The sequence below is a fragment of the Elephas maximus genome, chromosome 23, assembly GCF_024166365.1.
Source record: "Elephas maximus indicus isolate mEleMax1 chromosome 23, mEleMax1 primary haplotype, whole genome shotgun sequence".
Lineage (NCBI taxonomy): Eukaryota > Metazoa > Chordata > Mammalia > Proboscidea > Elephantidae > Elephas > Elephas maximus.
In genome coordinates this window covers 57949069-57968982 of record NC_064841.1, presented here as the reverse complement: position 1 = coordinate 57968982, position 19914 = coordinate 57949069, and the positions used below count along the sequence as shown (strand labels likewise).

The 19914-nt window shown below is 39.1% G+C and overlaps 1 protein-coding gene across 3 annotated transcripts; it reads left to right on the top strand.

Moving 5' to 3' along the window:
• The first annotated feature begins 4017 nt into the window (after positions 1 to 4017).
• RNF6 (ring finger protein 6) lies at positions 4018 to 14513 on the top strand. Of its 3 annotated transcripts, none has more exons than XM_049867869.1 (5): positions 4018 to 4303; positions 4835 to 5045; positions 6965 to 7176; positions 7962 to 8066; positions 11676 to 14513. In XM_049867869.1, the coding sequence occupies exons 3-5, from the start codon at positions 6984 to 6986 to the stop codon at positions 13433 to 13435; spliced, it is 2058 nt and encodes a 685-aa protein (XP_049723826.1). In that variant the 5' UTR covers positions 4018 to 4303; positions 4835 to 5045; positions 6965 to 6983; the 3' UTR covers positions 13436 to 14513. The 3 variants fall into 3 exon arrangements, with proteins under 3 accessions (XP_049723826.1, XP_049723828.1, XP_049723827.1); XM_049867870.1 differs by lacking the exon at positions 4018 to 4303 and adding an exon at positions 4324 to 4505; XM_049867871.1 differs by lacking the exon at positions 4835 to 5045.
• The last annotated feature ends 5401 nt before the right edge of the window (positions 14514 to 19914 follow it).

Here is a 19914-nt window from a genome sequence, read left to right as displayed (position 1 = left end):
AATTAATATTGACACTCCTGCTGTTTTTTGGTTGTTGTTTGCTTGGTATATTTTTTTCCGTCCTTTGAATTTTAGCTTGTTTGTGTCTTTAAGTCTAAGGTGTGTCTCTTGTAGGCAGTATATAGACAGATCATGTTTTTTTAATCCATTCTGCCACTCTCTGTCTCTTTATTGGTGCATTTATTCCATTTACATTCAGTGTAATTATGTTTTATGAGTTTAGTGCTATTATTTTGATGTCTTTTTTTGTGTGTGTTTGACAGGTTTTTTTCCACTTAATTTTTTGTGCTGAGTAGTTTTTCTTTTTATATTATAGTCTTTTCATCTTTTTCATTGTTGATTTTGTTTTTGCTGAGTCGTTACATTTTTTCTTGTATTTTATTCTGATGCATAGGATTGTTAACCTGTTTTGTGGTTACCATAATATTTACTCCTATTTTTCTAGGTTTAAACCAAACTCTTATTTGTTTATATCACCTTGACTTCTTTTCTATATGAAAGATCTATGACTATATTTTTTAGTCCCTCTTTATTGATTTAATGTTGCCATCTTTTACATAATGACATCACTGTTTCCCTGTTTTCAGCATTTTTTTATCTTGATTTTTTTGTGTGTGTGTGATTTCCCTATCTGGGTTGACACCTAGTTGCTCTGTCCTGCGTTCTAGTATTGTGTTGATAGCTGATATTATTGATTTTCTAACCAGAGAACTCCCTTTAGTATTTCTTGTAGTTTTGGTTTGGCTTTTGTAAATTCCCTAAACTTCTGTTTATCTGGAAGTGTCCTAATTTCACCTTCATATTTGAGAGACAGTCTTGCTGAATATATGATTCTTGACTGGTGATTTTTTTTTCCTTCAATGCTGTATATATGTTATCCTATTGCCTTCCTGCCTGCATGGTTTCTGCTAAGTAGTCTGCGCTAATTCTTATTAACTCTCCTTTGTGGGTGACTTTTTGTTTATCCCTAGCTGCTCTTAAAATCCTCTTTTTATCTTTGGTTTTGCCAAGTTTGGTTATAATATATCTTGGTGATTTTCTTTTGGAATCTATCTCATGTGGGATTCAATGAGCATCCTGGATAGATATCTTCGTATCGTTCACAGTATCAGGGAAGTTTCTGTCAATATATCTTCAACAATTTTCTGTTCTCCTTTCCTGTTCTGGTACTCCAATGACTCGTCAATTATTTCTCTTGATAGAGTCCCACATGATTCTTAGGGTTTTTTTTTTTTTTAATCTTTTGTACAATTTTTATTTGAATATATTGGTGCCAAGTTTTTTATCTTCCATCTCACTAATTCTGACTTCCATTTCCTCAATTCTGCTCCTCTGACTTTCTACTGAGTTGTCTAATTCTGAAATTTTATTGTTAATCTTCTGAATTTCTGATTGCTGTCTCTCTATGGATTCTTGCAGCTTTCAGGCAGCCATCTATGTGTGTGGAACAAAGGAGAGTGAAGGAAACCAAAGACTGAAGGAAATAGTCCAAAGGACTAGTGGACCACAGGAGCCACAGCCTCCACCAGCCTGAGACCATAAGAACTAGATGGTGACTGGCTACCACTACCAACTGCTCTGAACAGGATCACAAAAAGGTCCCAGTTAGAGTGAGGGGAAAATGTAGGACAAAATTCAAATTCATAAAAAAAAAAAAAAAAAAAGACCAGATTTACTGGTCAGAGAAAGATTGGAGGAACCCCTGAGAATGTAGCCCTTAGATACCCTTCTAATTTGGAACCAAAGCCATGCCTGGAGATCGCCTTTCAGCCAAATAATAGACAGGCCTATAAAATAAACAAGAACACCCATGATAAAAGTGCTTCTTAAAATAATCATCTCCATGAGACCAAAAGGACAACATATGTCCAAAAGCAAAGATGAGAAGACAGGAAGTGGCAGGAAAACCAGAGAAATGGAAATGGAGAACTCAGGGTGGTAATGTGCTGACACATTTTGGGGAATGCCGCCTATGTCATGGAACAAAGTGTGTATAAACTATTGAATGGGAAGCTAACTTGCTCTGTAAACCTTCACCTAAAGAACAATAAAAAAGTTTTACCTTTAGAGACCTATTATGTCATATTCCTTACAATAAAAAGATTCAAATAAAAGACATTAAAAAAAAAAAACTGAAGGTGTTGGATTCTCTACCTACTCACAGAAATCTACAGTTTTCTGACAGGTAGATCACTTTATTAGATTTTACATTTATTTGACTCTTAACGGATGTACAAGTCTTTTCTGCTTAACATTTTAAAAGTATTTGCACTCGATAGAATGTGGCATTTTTTAAAACTCAAAGAGATATTTAAAATGATTTCTGCTTGAATTTTGGCTATCTCACATGTTGTTTTCTCTGATTTACACTCACAATTTCTGAGGTCATTATTCTAATACACATTAATCCTTCTTGCACAAAGTTTGCATTTTTTTCTCCACTCATCCATGCAGTAGACTGAGGAGAATGTTCTGCCAGGTGTTGTGCTAAATCCTGGGATTATAAAATTGAATAAAAGCCCTTTGTCTATACTTAAGGGGTTTAGATTCCAATGGACTAGACCTATAAGTTAACAGAAAATCATTGTGAGTACTTGTTCAATGGCTGTCTTTTTCCACTGAATTTTGTGCTCCATGAGGGCAGGGATCTTGTGTGTCTGATTCCCTGATGTTAATACCAGCATCTAATATGCAGTTGGCAGTCAATAAGTATTTATTAAATGAGAAAGGGCTAAAATGGATGCATACAGAGGGAGCCATAGGAGCCCCCCAAAGGGACACCTGCCTAGTTTTATGGGTGCAGATTAGGCTGGGGGTGGTGTGAGGGTGTCACTACAGAGGTATTAGAACTTTCTTGAAGTGAGATTTGAGCCAAGTCCCAGGAGGTAGAAGAAATTAGTGAGATAAAAGCATGACTGGAGTGGCTCAGGAGCTTCCCTATCATTGTTGAGGAACTTTAAGTACTTCTGGAGTGCCAAGAAGGATCAGTCTGTAGAGGCATGCAGGGAGAGATTTTGTAGGGTCTTGTTTTTTTTGTTGTTGTTTACTGTCAAGTCACTCCAACTCATAGTGACCCTATAGGAGTAAAACTGCCCCACAGGGTTTTCTAGGCTGTAATCTTTATGACTTAAATCCACTCTGTGCCAATGTGAGTTTTTTTTTTTTTTTAATCTTTGCGGAAGCAGATTAATTACCATATCTTTTTCTCACAGAGGGTTTGAACTTCAGATCTTTTGGTTAGCAGCTGAGCACTTAATCACTGTTGTCACCAGGGCTCCCTGAAGGGCCTTATAGGCTGTGCTGTTTATTTATTTCTATTTTAGTATATATAATATTTTATATTTTTTGCTTGCTTAACTTACATTTTTTACTTGTCCACAAACTCATACCACACTAGTTGCTCACTGATATTAAGGACTGTATCTTTTTTTTTTTTTTTTATCTTTTTTGTTACCCAAACCTGTTGCCCTGGAGTCGATTTGGACTCATAGGGACCCTACAGGACAGCGTAGAACTGCTCTACAGGGTCTCTGAACAGCGGCTGCTGGATTCGAACTGCTGACTTTTTTTTTTTTGGTTAGTAGCCCAAGCTGTTAACGACTTCGCCACGAGGGCTCCGACTCACAGCGACTCTGGAGGGAAAGTCAATGTAAGCATTTTAGGATTTATTAGGGTTTGTCATACCCAGGTACCAATAAGATTAAGGAAAACGTCCGGGTTGTTGAACTACGTTATACCCGGACAGTAAAAAGAGCCGAACAGACTGTTGTGTTGCGCTCCGAAGCCAGGCTTGGCAAACAAATAACACGAAAGGGCAGAGCAAGTGTTGGTACCCATCAAGAGTGGCAAGCAGGACGTGTCTGTGGGCATACGTGGCTGTTTCGCGCGCTGAGCGGCCCTGAATTTGATACTAGCTTAGAAAACCCAAGGAGACAGAAACGTTGAGTAAGCGGAACGCGGAACTCAGGCACCCTGGCTCTCCCTCCGGACGCAGTTTTCAAGCGCACCAGCGAGCATTCGGCAGAAGGTGGAGCGTCTCCCCTCGATCGAGGCGGTGCCTCAGCCGGAAGGAGACTGAACTGCCTGTAGGGAAAAAAGCGCAGGAGTCGGTCTTTCCTCCATAGCTTCCCCGCCAGCTAGAAGATCCTAAGCCGTAGCACAGGCTTCCGGCTTCTCAGTAAATGATTAGTGGTCGAATCGGCCTCCGCGGAAGCGGTGGCAAGCCTCTTCCGCCTCCCAGTCAGTTTTAGGACCCGAAAGGAGAGCCGCCGTCGACTTTTCCAGAGGATTCATTCCAGGCGAGGTGAGTTTGGAGGAAAGCCGTGAGTTCCGTCGAAGAAAGCAGGCCATCCTTGGGGCCGCCTTCCTCTTTTCTGATTGGTTAAGTGCTCCCTCAATCAGTTCTTCTAGCTAGTGATTGGTTGGAATGCTCTGTCTCTCACTGACTTCCGGGTGGGAATCTAGGTCGCCAAGGGAAGCGTTACTTCGCTCTCGTTTGGGAAGAGGTTGGTTGGGCCCTGGAGCCGAGTTTGTTTGTTGCAGTCGGGACTGTCCCCGAGGCGCGAGCTTCCGTCGCAACGGACAAGAAGGGAACTAGTAGCGGGACGGCGGGCAGAGGGGCAAGAAAGTGAAGGTTTAAAAGTAAAGTGTATTCACACGTAATCCTGGCCACAGCTAAATGGGAGGAGGAGAGGCAGGAAGGCCTTTGGGAGAGAGGAGCGTAATCTCTGGGGCTGGGACAGTGTAGGAGGAAAGGCCTACATTTCTGTTGTGGGAGCAAAGGGCCTGGCGGGAGATTTTCATGACCTAATTGTGTGGGGATCTCATTTTCTAGGTGAGTGTCTAAGAAAATCCACGGGAGAATTGGCTTTGTCTTGCAGCGGAGTGGAGACTACCAGCAGTTCCGGCCTTCCAAAAGACAGATTAGTTTGAATAATTCGGCTCTTTTCCAATTGCTTCAGATGGGCAATTCTTAAAAAAAAACACGAACAATTGAAAGATGGATACCGTTGCATATATTGAAAGCATATTGAAAGGAAAATAAGGTATTCACTTTGATCTGTGGTAAATTATGCGAGAAAATTTCCTGTGAGGAGATGCTCTTAAGTTTTGAGTAATAATAAGAGGAGCTTGATTTATGATAGGTATCAACTTTTTAAATTGTTTAGTACAAAAATTTTATTAAAACTGTCCCTACTAAATAGATTCCTTGGTCCTGATTATTCTGAAAGGGGAAAGAAATCTTAAGTTTTTGGTAATGTTGATTTACATTTGAGTGGATTGCTCTTCTAGATCTTTCATTAAAAAAGACATGGTCACTGTAAAAAAAATTCTTGAATTTGTAATTGCTTGGTACAGTACATACGAATTTGGGTAAGTGCTGGCTTATACAGTAGTTTAGAACTGTAAGCTAATTTTATATTTAAAGCAATATGCTGATTTAACACCTAGTATTTTTTATATTTATATATTGAGAATTAGAATTGCAACTGGCAACCTAAATCATTTGATCCTCCGGCCTTTACTAACTTACATTAACTCGCACCCTTTGGTGACATACAGAAATTGTCTGGGAATAGTTTATTTCATCACAGTACCTCAAATGAGCTCTTAAAGATAGGTGTTGGCCCTACCCTGGAAAATTCTAATTTAGAATTGGGGATGAGATGTGAACATTCCTTTTTTTTTGTTTTTGATTTCTTCAGGTGGTTGTGATGTGCACTCCCAATTGAGAACCATTGCCTTAGTGATTTAATAAATGTTCAAAAAAGAGTTAAGATATTTACAAAAATTTTTTTTTTGCCATGATTTCCTTATAGTAAGGAGCCCTGGTGGTGCAGTGATTAAAGGACTTGGCTGCAAACTGAAAGGTTGGCAGTTTGAACCCATCAGCTGCTCTGCCAGAGAAAGATGTGGCAGCCTGCTTCCATAAAGATTTACAGTCTTGGAAACCCTATGGGGCAGTTCTACTCTGTCCTGGGTAGCTATGAGTTGGAATCCACTCACAACAGTGGGTTTGGTTTTGAGTTTCCTGGAAACCCTGGTGGTATAGTGGTTAATGCTACGGCTGCTAACCAAAAGGTTGGCAGTTCGAGTCTACCAGGTGCTCCTTGGAAACCCTATGAGGCAGTTCTCCTCTGTCCTGTAGGGTCGCTATGCATCAGAAATGACTCAGTGGCAACGGGTTTGGTTTTTTTGGTTTTTGTGTTTTAAAAGTAGGTTTCTCAGGGATGACATTTAAGCATAATATAAATAAAGTGTTTGTTTAGGCAAGGTGAAGAATTTCCCCGGTACTCAGAGACATGGGACTAACGATTCCAGGCTTTGGGGAGCGCTCTCTGCACTCTCACAGTTCTCAGAGCCGTGCATGGAGGGCTCTTTACTGTTAAATTTCAAAAGGCTTTCTGTTAGGCTTTCAAGAGAGATCGGGAGGAATAATTATTTTTACCTCAACAAAGTGCAATGCGGTAATAGTACGTTTATCTGAGTTTTATTTTGAGAAGAATATTCTTGCCGAAAATAAATACAAATAGCCCTTGCTTATTAAGTAAAGAACGTAAATAATTAAAGGTTGAAATTTATGAATTACATGAAATATCCAGATACTTGAAACATCAGTAAGGGTTTTTAGACTGAGTTAACCACAATATTGAGGGGTTAAAAAAAAATGAGGCACTCACTTTGAGATTCAGATATGGAAAGTTGTGTGGTAAAGCCAAATCCAGTCTGACTTTAACTATGACTTTAGGCAAAGAAGTAGGTCCTGTTGTGTTCTGTCTCTTAGCTGTTTTTCATTTGTGTGGATATTCACAAGATTTGGCAAATGAAGTATTTGAGTAGGGACAAAAAGACCAAATAAATACGAAAAAAAAAAAAAAACAGATAAAAGCTATAAGGTAAAAATATAAAGCCATGTGTCATCCACGAATAAATACCTTGACTTCTGTATGTATTGTTTGAACAGAAAGCCAGGAAATCTCAGTATGAGTCAGTCTAGATCTAGATCAGATGATGGTGGTGAAGAATCCTCATTTCAAGACCATGATCATCGTGAAAATGAGAGAAGGTGGCAGCAAGAGCGTCTCCGGAGAGAAGAAGCTTATTATCAGTTTATTAATGAACTCAGTGATGAAGATTACCGGTTAATGAGAGACCATAATCTTTTAGGAACCCCTGGTAAGAAATGGCTCAAAGAGCAGATACCTTATTTCATAATTAGAATGAATAATTTCAAAATGAGGAGAGGTTTTTATTTTTTTTTCCTTCCTCCCTTCCCTTAAAACATAACGTATTGTTTTTATGAGCTAGGGACTTTTTCCACATAACAAAATAAAAAATAACTAACCGATTTCTGTATTTTATAAGAACATGGGACACGGAACAGTGTTACACAAATGCCAAATAAACAGGTTGATGTACATAACTGTTAAATATTACATATATGGTCCTGTTTCACTTATGTAGTATTTAAAACCCAATCCTAACTCAATGGGGGTGTTAAAATTTATTTATTCAGCTAAATTAATAAAAGTCCAATGTGCTCCATAAATTTGCTACAAATGCATGAATTAGCTGAAATTGAATTGTATATTGATGACCCATATGGTGAAGTATTGGTATAAGATTCAAGTAAGTAAAGATTTTAAATTTTCTCTGGATATATTACCTTCTTAATTTCTTCTTTAACTCTGCACTAAAATTCATAGAATTATAGTTTAGGTTCCTAAGCATATCAGCTGAGAGCACTTTATCAAAATTATTCATATTAGATATTAATAAATTTTAATAAACTAGGTATATATTTGCACCAATTGAATGTTTTTGTGTTGAATTTACAGAACATATAAAGACAATAAGACATGATCTACAGGTGGCTAAAGATTAATACCCCTCAAGGGTTTTTATAAAACTTGGTAATTTCACGTTTCTTAGTTAAAGTGAGCAATTTTTTATTGTTTTAGGAGAAATAACATCAGAAGAACTACAGCAGCGGTTAGTTGGAGTCAAGGAACAAATAGCATCTCAGCCTGACCTGAGAAACAGGGAAAATGGGACAAATACTCGAGGTACTGTGGACTCTTTTCCATAAGGAACAGGGTCGGTGCATGCCATTGTAGAAATGAAGTTAGTGGATTTTGTATGTTTATTTTTACTGTGTTCCGGTTTTAATGTGATAGTCATTCAGGTAACATTTATGCATGTGCTGTGTGCAGAACAGTGTGTTTAGACACTACAGCAAAGGTGAATGAATGCAAAGATCTTTTCATACATAGATTGCTTTCAGGGAGCTGCAGATACTGTTCAATTAAGTTAATTACCAGCATAACCAACAAGTTGTCTTCGGTCGATTCATTCTCATGGTGACACCACGTGTGTCAGAACTGTGCATGGTTCTTTTTAATCTTAGAATGTACACAGTACTTTCTTCCAAGTGATACTAAACCTGGCTTCTAAAAATTTATATACGGAGCAATATAAAATGGCTGAACATCAGGCAACCTCTTTTTGTTTTGTTGTTTTATCATTGTTTTTGTGTGATTGATTGATTTATTGAACAAATACTGAACCTTAGCATAAGAAGTTCTTGTAAAAAAAAAAAAAAAGTACTTGTAAAAAATTTAAGCTAAACAGAACTATGTAGAATTAAAGTAAAAGCCAACTTTCTTGCCCCTCCTCACCACCTTCCTTTCTCTCCCCAGAGATTTTCATTATTAGTAGTTTCATATATTAAGATTATTGTGTTAATTAGAGGAAAGGCTGTATAAAAACCCAGAAATGCAGTGACTGAGTAAGATAGAAGTTTCTTTCTTTCCTGTGTTAGCAGTCCAGGGCATATGGACAAACTTTGCTCTATAAATTCTCCCAGGACACACCCAGCTAGTCTAATGGTTCTTTAACTGTGCTGTTCAGTAAAGTAGCTACTAGCCACATGTGATTATTTAAATTTAAGTTAATTAAAATGAAATATAAAATTCAGTTCCTCAGTCGCACTGGCTACATGTCAAGTGGTCAGTAGCTATATGTGGCTATTGAGAAAGTTCTGTTAGACACTGCTGCTCTAAGGAATTGTTTGAGTGCTCAGGCTAAGTTATGATCAAGTCTGGGTTCCAGCGGGCAGGAAGAAGGAGGCCACAAATAGTTGTAAGATACCAGCTTACAACTAAGAGACATCACTTCTACTCAGATTGCAGTGATGAGAACTTGTTCACATGGCCACACCTAACTGCCAGGCTGTACAGAGGGAGAAGGGAACAGGCAATCATATGCTCAGTTACAGTACTCTTACGGGGGAGGCGGGGAACGGGACAGGCTGTACACACGTTTAGTTACAGTACTTTTACAGGGAGAAGAGAACAGACTGTGCACATGCTCAGTTATAGTATTCTTACAGGGGAGGGGAACAGGCTGTGCACATGCTCAGTTATAGTATTCTTACAGGGGAGGGGAACAGGCTGTGCACATGCTCAGTTACAGTACTCTTATAGGGGGAAGGGAACAGGCTGTGCACATGCTCAGTTACAGTACTCTTATGGGGGAGGGGACAGGCCATGCACATGCTCAGTTACAGTACTTTTGGGGGGAGGGGACAGGCTGTGCACATGCTCAGTTACAGTACTCTTATAGGAGGAAGGGAACAGGTTGTGCACATGCTCAGTTACAGTGCTCTTGTCGGGAGGGGAACAGGTTGCGCACATGCTCAGTTACGGTACTCAGGATGAGGGGACAGGCTGTGCACATGCTCAGTTACAGCACCCTTATGGGGGGAAGGGGACAGGCTGTGCACATGCTCAGTTACAGTACTCTTATGGGGGGAGGGGACAGGCCGTGCACATGCTCAGTTACAGTACTCTTACGGGGGGAGGGGACAGGCCATGCACATGCTCAGTTACAGTACTTTTGGGGGGAGGGGATAGGCTGTGCACATGCTCCGTAACACTACTCTTATGGGGGGAGGGGACAGGGTGTGCACATGCTCAGTTACAGTATTCTTATGGGGGGAGGGGTGGAATAGATTTTGGTAAATGATTAGCAAGCTCTTTGACACACCTTCATCACTGCATTCTAATTAATAAAGAAGAAAGTAGCATGGAGAATGATTAATGTTTACTTGCTTTTTACTCATTTTTTTCCCCAAAAACTAAAATATAAATTGAATATGAGCCCATTTTATTGTTTGTGTTCAGATGTGTAAGTTTTACTATGTTGGTACACTGGTAATACCGGTCTTTTGAATGTATTTTAATGTAAAACACATCGATCACCGGTAGCCCTTCTTGAGAATATGGGTAAAGTTGCTTTTTATTTTATGGACACCAGCTGCTTATTAACAGCTTTCAGTTCACTGAAATTAAAAAATCTTATGAAAGAGAGATTACAGTAATGAAATGAAACCAGATTCGTTTCATTTAATAGATATTTTTGAGTAGAACAATGTTTACGGTTAATATCCCTGGGGTTTCTGTGGGTCAGAATGCTCTTCACAGAGTTTTGCACTGTGTTAAAAATGAAAAATTTAAGCCTGGCACAGTGACACTGTCATAGTCAAAGAAGTTTATCTAGGACACATTTATTTCTAAATTTATTTACTCAGCAAATATTAACTGAGAGTCTAATTTCTACCACATACTGCTCTGGATGCTAAGAATTTGACAGTGACTAATACAAGAGAAAACCCTTTGTCTTCATGGATATTACGTTATAAATGAATAGAAAATATACTTTTTACATATACCACTTGTCACCCATTGTCATTGAGTCGATTCCAATTCGTAACGACGGCATAAGACATGCTAGAATGGACGCATAGGGTTTCTGGCCTGTAATCTTTATGGAAGCAGACTGCTACATCTTTCTCCAGAAGAGGGAGCGAATGGTGGGCTGTCATTCTGTTAGTAGCCAAGCACTTAACCACTGTGCCATCAGGAGTATTACATGTGGCAGCTGACATTATTGAATACTTTCTATTTGTCAGATATTTTGCTAATTATTTTATATAGTGTCTTATTTTATCCTCATGATAATACTGAGATTGATACTGTTTTCATCTCCGATTTATAGATAAGGCTACAGGCATAGAGAATTCAGGTAACTTGCCTAAAGTCCCCCAGCTTTGTATAAAAACAAATAATGTGGTTCTGACGTTATATACAGAAAGCCAGAGTTCTTGAGTTGTATATTGTTGGCAGTTATTGAAAAATAGGATAAAATTCTTAAGTTCCCAAAAATACCTAGTTGCAAAAATGCTGATTGAGTTGGTTCTGCTTGGTTTCTACAGATACAGGAAGAATTATACATAAAATTTTGCCACTTCAGTTTACTGATATTACAGTGTGAATAAAGCAATTTAAATATTTAAATTTATAAATTAAATTTGGTATCGAATGCATTCGTTACTTGCCCCAACATTTTGCTAATTATAGGCATATAGAAGTCAGGAGTGAACATTTCTCCACAACTTTGTGTATATAGTATTTAAAATTTTGTAATGCGTAAGTAGTATTTAAGATTTAAAATGCGGTATACACCACACCTTTTTTTTTTAAAGTTCAGTTAATTTGTTTTTCCATTTTCATTCATTAAAATCGCAGCTGTTCTTAAATATAATTTACTTTAGTAAAAACTTTAGTTTTTAGTTTTTAGGAATTGATCTTAAGTTGATTTGTTTTGTTTTTCAGGCTCAGAAGCTCGTAGAGAAATTTCAAATGACGATTCTCTGTTAGAATGGTTGAACACCTTTCGCCGCACAGGAAATGCAACTCGAAGTGGACAAAATGGGAACCAAACATGGAGAGCTGTGAGTCGAACAAACCCAGACAGTGGAGAGTTTCGGTTTAGTCTGGAAATCCACATAAATGATGAGAATAGAGGATTTGAAATTCACGGAGAAGATTACGCGAGCATTCCACTTTCAGATACTAGCAGAGATCATACTAGAAACAGACATCAAAGATCAGATAGCCCTGTGGCTAGGCGAACAAGAAGCCAAACCTCAGTGAATTTCAGTGGTAATAATTCTAACACGCCAAGGACTAGCCTTGGTTCAGAGGGGCAGAATTCAGTAGATGTATCTTACGCAACATTGGGAGGATTAAGAAGTGGAGTTGGGGGATCAGTTGGCATTCCTAGGACTCATGCTCCTCGTGCTAATGTCAATGATCACACAAACCAATCAGGGGATAGTGAACTCAGGCAAAGGGAGGGGCAACGATTTGGGGCAGCACATGTTTGGGAAAATGGGGCTAGAACTAACGTTACAGTGAGGAATACAAACCAAAGATTAGAGCCAATAAGGTTACGGTCTTCCTTCAGTAGTCGAAGTCGTTCACCAATTCAGAGACAGAGTGGCACTGTTGATCATAATTCACAAAGGGAAAGTAGGGCTTCACAGCACACTGTTAGAAGGTCTGCTAGGAGGAGAGGTATAGCTCGTGGCTTCTTAGAGCAAGACAGAGAAACCAGAGGTACCACATCTACCCCATTCCCTAATTCAAGACTTGTGTCCAGAATAACCGTAGAAGAAGAAGAATCCAGCAGGTCCCCAGTTGATGTGCGACGACATCCAACTATCACGCTGGACCTTCAAGTAAGAAGGATTCGTCGTGGAGAAAATAGAGATCGGGATAGTATTGCAAATCGAACTCGATCTAGAGTAGGTCTAGCAGAAAATACAGTCCTTCTTGAAAGCAATAGTGGGGGTTTTCGCCGAACTGTTTCTCGTTTAGAGAGGTCAGGTATTCGAACCTATGTTAGTACCATAACTGTTCCTCTTCGTAGGATTTCTGAGAACGAGCTTGTTGAGCCATCATCAGTGTCTCTTCGGTCAATTTTAAGGCAGATCATGACTGGGTTTGGAGAATTGAGTTCTCTGATGGAGGCTGAACCTGAGCCAGAGATTGAGAGAAGTGGTCAGCATTTACCAGAGATGCAGTCAGATTTGAGTGACTCAGGCACAGTTAATGATAGCAGCCAGCACAACGAAGGTTCCTCTGAAGATAGGCAGGCCCAGGAAGACAGCACTGGAATGCGTGGTGAAAGTGACACCACCCAGCCTCATGCCCAAAACAGTGACAGTACAGGTGATAGGCAGTTGAGAAATACAGACAATTTAGTTGAAACTGGAACACTACCTATTCTTCGCCTTGCTCACTTCTTTTTACTAAATCAGGGTGATGGTGATGAGCGTGTACGGGGTTTAACCAAAGAGCAGATTGACAATCTTTCCACCCGGAACTATGAGCATAACAGTATTGATAGTGAACTAAGTAAAGTCTGTAGTGTGTGTATCAGTGACTATGTAACTGGAAATAAGCTCAGGCAGTTACCTTGCATGCACGAATTCCACATTCACTGTATTGACCGCTGGCTCTCAGAGAACTGCACTTGTCCCATCTGTCGGCAGCCAGTGTTAGGGTCGAGTATAGCAAACAGCCGATGACGTAATGGCTTCTGTTCAAATATTGCATTTCAGTAGCGCCGACTATTCAAGCATTCTCTTGTTGACTTATTTGTGATGAGCAAACCAGGATGAAAATTAACAGATTATAGTTTGAACTATTTTTTGTGTGCTTTTTTAACTTGTTAAGAAGAGGAAATTTATATAAATTTAAAATGCAAACATTAAATTATCTGAAAGTACAGAAAAGTTAATATTGCTAGAACCAAATAACGTTGAAAATGTTTTTATTTTGGTAATTTTGTCATGCTGAGCACTTTTGTATCAGCAAAATTCAGTGAGTTGAAAATCAGTCTTTTTTTTTCTTAACAGTACAGCAGACTTTACTTGCACTTTAAAGTTCCTTGGGCTTAGTACTATGTCCAGACAGATAAGCCTTTCGTTAACTTTTTGTTGTAAGAACAATGTCTTTTCATGAAAGAGTACCTGGCAGGATGTTTGCTAAATGTACTTAAGTTACTTGAACTGTTAAATTTAATATGCAGCATACCATGTGTGTATAGACATGTAATTTTCAGGTTAAAATATCCACTGAAAACTACCAGTTTGGTTCCTATTTAAGTTTTTTGGCTGTTTCTGCATATAGCACAATGTTAATATTGACAAGATCATCTCTGGGAGGAAGTAGATTAAGATTTCATTTAAAAATAGAGATAAGTTACTGAAGCGCCTCTGACAATCTGACTTACTAGACAGCAAGCAATATATAATGTTGAATGAGTATTTCTTTATTCAGAAATGGAAAATGGAAAATTTAGAACATATAGGCTATTTAACTTGAGTTCAGCCTTTTCGGTGACTTTTTTTGAAAGTGCAAACAGTTCCTTGGGTTATTAAGTAAGGTACATAATATGCATGGTATCTTGAATTTAGTTTTAAAATCTAAAAAAAAAAGTCTACAAAGAATCAAATGCATAGATAATGTGTTAAGTTCACTTGGAGACCAAAAAAAAAAAAAAAAAAAAGCCAAATAAAAAAACCTAATAAAACCCGTTTAAGAGAATGTACACTTTATATAAACACAAAGTATGCATTAAAGATTTATTTCTACCAATAAATACTAAAACAAAAACTGTATTTGCATTTTTTTTTTTCCTTCTGTTGGTCCACTGTGGTTTATTCACGCCCAGAATATTTATTTTATGCCTACTAGGGATCAGGCAGTGTTTTAAAGGGGTTGAAGATTCATCAGAAGACAAAACAGAAATCTCTGTGTTCATGGAAGAGACATGCTTGCTTTTAGAAATTGAAAGTCGATAGAATGAATTACTGTTCTTACTTTCATGTTTGTTTATGAAATTTGTGACACACAGTTTTCCTGTGGTATATTGCTAGGGCAAAATCACAAGACTATTGCCTCAAGGCCAGTTGTGTAAGACTTGGATATATCTCAGGACTTCATTTTTCTTTCTGATGAGTGATTATCTTCACTTCATTAGGAGAGATGTATGCCTGGGAATGTTAGTGCAGTGAGCATCTGGAGGGACAGGTTTTAGGTACTTCGTTTGCGCTAAATGGTTCACGTAGGCCAGTTATGGGATATGAGGCTGGGAAGGTCGCATGGTTAGGTTTGAAATTTTTAAATGTCAGACTAGGGAATTTCTACTTTATACCTTATAGGTATTAGATGTCCCTTGATGATTTGAGTGAAGAATGGTAAGATAGTTTTTCATGTTTCAGTAAGATTGCTGTAGTATAGTTTACAGAGCACAACGGAATTGAGAGGTAGGAAGCAAGGAAACCAATAAGGGAACTATTGTGATAAAACAGACATCTTTATCATTTTATCAGTTGTTATCATCATCAGCTATTACTAACCTAGGATGATAACAGTGTGGAAACTGGAAAGGAAGAGAAGGGTCTGAAAACAAAAAAAAGTTGTAAAAACAAAAATAGACATTTGGTCTCTAGTTCATATGAGAAAATGGGAGAGAGATATACGTAAAGAAGAGAAAGCCACTCAAGTGGAGGAGGGAGAACTCACAAATGACAGTTACAAGGGTCTACCAATTTAGACATTTATCTTAAATGTACCCTAATTTATATCTCAAAGTCATTTCCATGTTATCGTTTGTTCCCTATATGCGCAGGAGACTAATGCCATCATTTATTTATCATATGGAATACTCCTTAGGAAGTTTTGCCTCCCCTGATCTGATCAATTAGAAAACGGGGGGGTGGGGGGCGGTGGGGAAGGGAATGAAAAAGAAAAAATCACATTGATTCTTTGTTTTACTTAGTCCTTTGCAGGATATGGTGTTGTTACCATCATATGAAGAGATCTCAAATAGAACTAGGTTGTGAACATTCCTCATAAAGCCCAATGAATTTTGTAAATTGGTATCCCAGTTGGGAACAAAGAGGGATTTCCTTTAATATTTTCATTCATTTCTCAAAGATTGATGACAAATACAAAGATGCTATCTATTCTGTAGGTTCTGTTTAGCAATGTACCCATCATGGTTCTAATATATAAGCAACAGTTGTTTTGAAATTAGTCATTCATTAGCTCCTCTGAGTTCTTTATAGTGTGGCCATTCTGTAAACTTTAAACTGCCAGCTACCCTCCTACTGTTTCTTTCACCTTCTTTTCTCATTTCCCACATTTTTCTAGTTTTAACTAGCATTTTTATGATCCTTGATCATCTTTTATTCACTCTTGGAGGTTATTTTCCTTTCAGTATTTAGCATGAATTCATAATTGCGACCTTCCAAGATCCCCTTGAGGTATTAATTGCCATTAATACCTTATGGCATTAAAACATAGCAAGTGGTAGAGTTCAGAGTCCGACATGGGGCTCTCTGTCTCTAACACTTGTGTTTTCCCTACTGTACTGCATTCTAGAGAGAGAAATGCCTTGGGGGCATTTTCAATATAATTTTCTTTTTCCTAAAGATATTTTTCTGACATAATTTGTTATATCATGTTTTTATGATTAATCTCCATGTGCAAATCTGTTCTCATGAGTGGAGAAGAGTGAAGGACTGATCTTGAACGATAAAAATAGAACCTATTATAGAGATGAATCTAGAGAAGAGATGAATGAGGCACCTCAAGATGCTGCGGAAAGGACCAGAGTTAACAAGCCGAGTACAAGGCACATTCCTGCGTATTACTGCCAGACAGGTATATTTAATCAGCTTCTAATCTTCCTGTGTCTCTCTGCTTAAATAGTCTATGGCCAGAGGGGGAAGAAATTGTGTAGAAATAGCACTCTACATAAAGAGTCATTTCCCTTAAACCATGGCTGCAGCCTTATATGGGATCGTTGCTTCAATTTTCTGTAACAGGAAATCAGAGCGCTGGGGTATCTGTGTGAGGAGATTACTTTCTAGGAAGCCAGATCCAGCTATCACTGAGAAGGCCAGATGTTCCATGTTGCAAAGGACACAATGATGGTTGTGATTTTTTCCTCCGTCTCTACAGGCAGATTGTGAGCTCGTACCATAATGAGTAAGTAATATTAGTGAAGATACCTACCTTTACGGTACCTAAACCAGAAAAACCAAACCCATTGCTGTCGAGTCAATTCCAACTCGTAACAACCCTGTAGGACAGAGTAGAACTGCCCCATAGAGTTTCCAAAGAGCACCTGGTGGATTCAAACTGCTGACCTTTTGGTTAGTAGTCATAGCACTTAAGCACTATCCCACCAGGGTTACAGTACCTGTGGATCCATAATTACTTTCAGCAAGTGCTGTTTTTGTTTTATTAAGACTTTTATAGGAGCCCTGGTGGCACAGTGGTTAAAGCGCTTGACTGCTAACTGAAAGGCCGGCAGTTTGAACCTACCAGCTGCTCCATGGGAGAAAGATGTAGTCTGCTTCCATGAAGGTTACAGCCTTGGAAACCCTCTGGGGTAGTTCTATTCTGTCCTATAGGGTCGCTATGAGTTGTAATCAATTCATAGCAATAGGCTTAGAAGACTCTTAAACTGACCTTTTTCTTCCTTGCTCCCTCCCTTCTTTCCTTTCCTTTCTTTATAACATCATCTCATTTCTTCTGGGAAATAAAAAAGAAAAACATTTTCTGGTGTATTTTTTTCTATATTGTATGAATATCTTGTTTCAAGATGGAGTAATCTCTTGTCTCCCCAGTACATATGCACTCCTCATACATTTCATTGCAAAAATACTCCTACTTAGCCATAATCCAACTATCTTCTGTGCAATTCCAAACATGTTCACTCTCACCCCAATGGGGAACGGCCCAAATTCACACATGGCTTCCATATCACAAAATGAAGCAATTTAGCTACTCTGAATTCATGTCCTCTGGGTGGAGTCCATTCTTCCATTGGCTTGGATTTGGTCAGGCTTGACTATGACTCTTTACCATCTTGCAGCTTATAGAATAAATAATGTAGCTTCTATCTACCTGCTACAGAGAAAACCGAAAAAAAAAAACATTGTTAACTCATAGCGATCCTGTAGGACAGAGTAGAACTGCCTCATAGAGTCCAAGGAGCACCTGGTAGGTTCCAACGGCCGACTTGGTTAGCAGATACAGCTCTTAACCACTACGCCACCAGGGTTTTCTGGTACAGTGAGGTGGGATAAAAAACTAAAAAGGGGGAAAGAAGAAGTACCATTCACTGATTACTAGTGAAGAATATCACCGTATATACTGAGCAGGTTTAGCTAGGTGAATGACAGAAATAGTGAATTCTCCTGGGCATCTCTTTGTTAACTCACTTATCTGGTTGTAGAGTAAGTTCTTTGGCGAGCCAGTTGGCTGGGCCAGATTCTGTTATATAGGGCCACCGAAAGAGTACTGAGGGAAGATTTCCCTACTGGTGGTGGTGGTGGTGGTGATGATGGGCAGGATGGATACTAGTGGACAGCTTTGATGTTAGCACGTTAATGCTTGGTTTGAGGACTACCATAAAGGTTCAACATTCACGGGTCTCTACAGCAGGCTAAGGTTTTCTTTGACAATACAACTTTATTAAACCTTTATTTCCTTGACAATTTCATCTGGGGTCTTTAATGTCAGAAATCTTGTAAAGTCTTGCTTTTTATTGGCTAAAGGGTGGAGCCATGGTTTTCACAGCACCTTTAGGGTTTTTGTTTGTTTGTTTTAGCATTATGTCAGGAGGATCTTTACTCTCTTAATAAAAGCTTTACTTCTGGCATTGTTGGGAGCCTTTCTTTAATCTTCTCTTTAGTGTTACCCGTGTCTTTTGACCACATTTCAGACCACTGTATTTTAAAACAGGAGGGAGACATCTTCATTTTTGTCTGCAGGATGACGCAGGAGGACATTTCCACCGAACCAGTCGTGGGGTCAGGTCATGTGACCAGTCCATTGGACCTGTGCAGATGGGGAGGGTTTCTGTGCATTTTTATTCCCAAGACACTTGAATTACCAGATGTTCCTGATAACTGCCTGTGCTGGGAGTCCTCATGACCTCCACCAGATTCAGCTGAACTCAGCATGTAGTCATATTCACAGCTATAATTTATTATAGTGAAAGGATACAAACCAAAATCAGCAAAGGGAAAAGGCATATGGGTGAAGTCTAGAGGAAACCAGGACCAAGCTTCCGAGGGTCCTCTCCCAGGGGAGTCACACAGGACGTACTTAATTCCTCCAGCATAGAATCATGACAATATCTGTGAAGTGTTGTCTACCAGCAAAACTCATTACAGACTCAGTGCCCAAGGTTTTTATTGGAGGCTGGTTATATCAGCACCTTCTGCCTAACACCAAAATTCTAGACTCCCAAAAGAAAGCATAAACCATATTGCTTGCACAAGTATTTTAGGCACAGTAAACCACTCTCATCAGTGTGAGAATGGTGGGAATATTTCCAAAATCCAAGTTTCCAGATGCCAGCCAAAGGCCAGCCTTGTAAGCAGGCCTTTTCTAAGGATGGCAGATTCAGGCCCACTATGTTAATTGTTTTTTGCATACTCCTGCATTTCCACCTCTAGCTCACAACATTCTACTAAATCCCAGGACCCAGTTTGTGATCACCTAACTTAATGTCCTAGGTTGTCCCTTTGCAACCTCAGATTCATCATGTCCAGAACTAAAGTAATTATCTTCCCCAAACCTGTTCTTCACCTTCTTTACCCTATCCCAGTCAATGGCCTTTCTGTTCACCAGTTCAATCAAGGCAGAAAAGTCTGATTGTTTTTCCCTGGTAGGGAACTCAGGTGGGACTGGCTTGGCTGGGATAGATCTTAGGGACCAGAATGGACTGCACAGGTACCCCATACTAATGGCTGTCAAAGGTTGAGTACAAAATTGTGACCAAGATAAAGATAAGCCTCAAAGATGGAGAACTGGGTTTAACTAGGGTGCTAGAACAGGAGGGATTGGCGATGAGGTCAAAAGGTCAGGAGAAATTTGTCCAATCAGATGAACAGGAGAAATGATCAGGAAGAATACCAAAGACAGTGGCTGTTTCCCATAGCTGGGTTGGCTCATTGGTTTGATTCAGTGTGTTTCATGG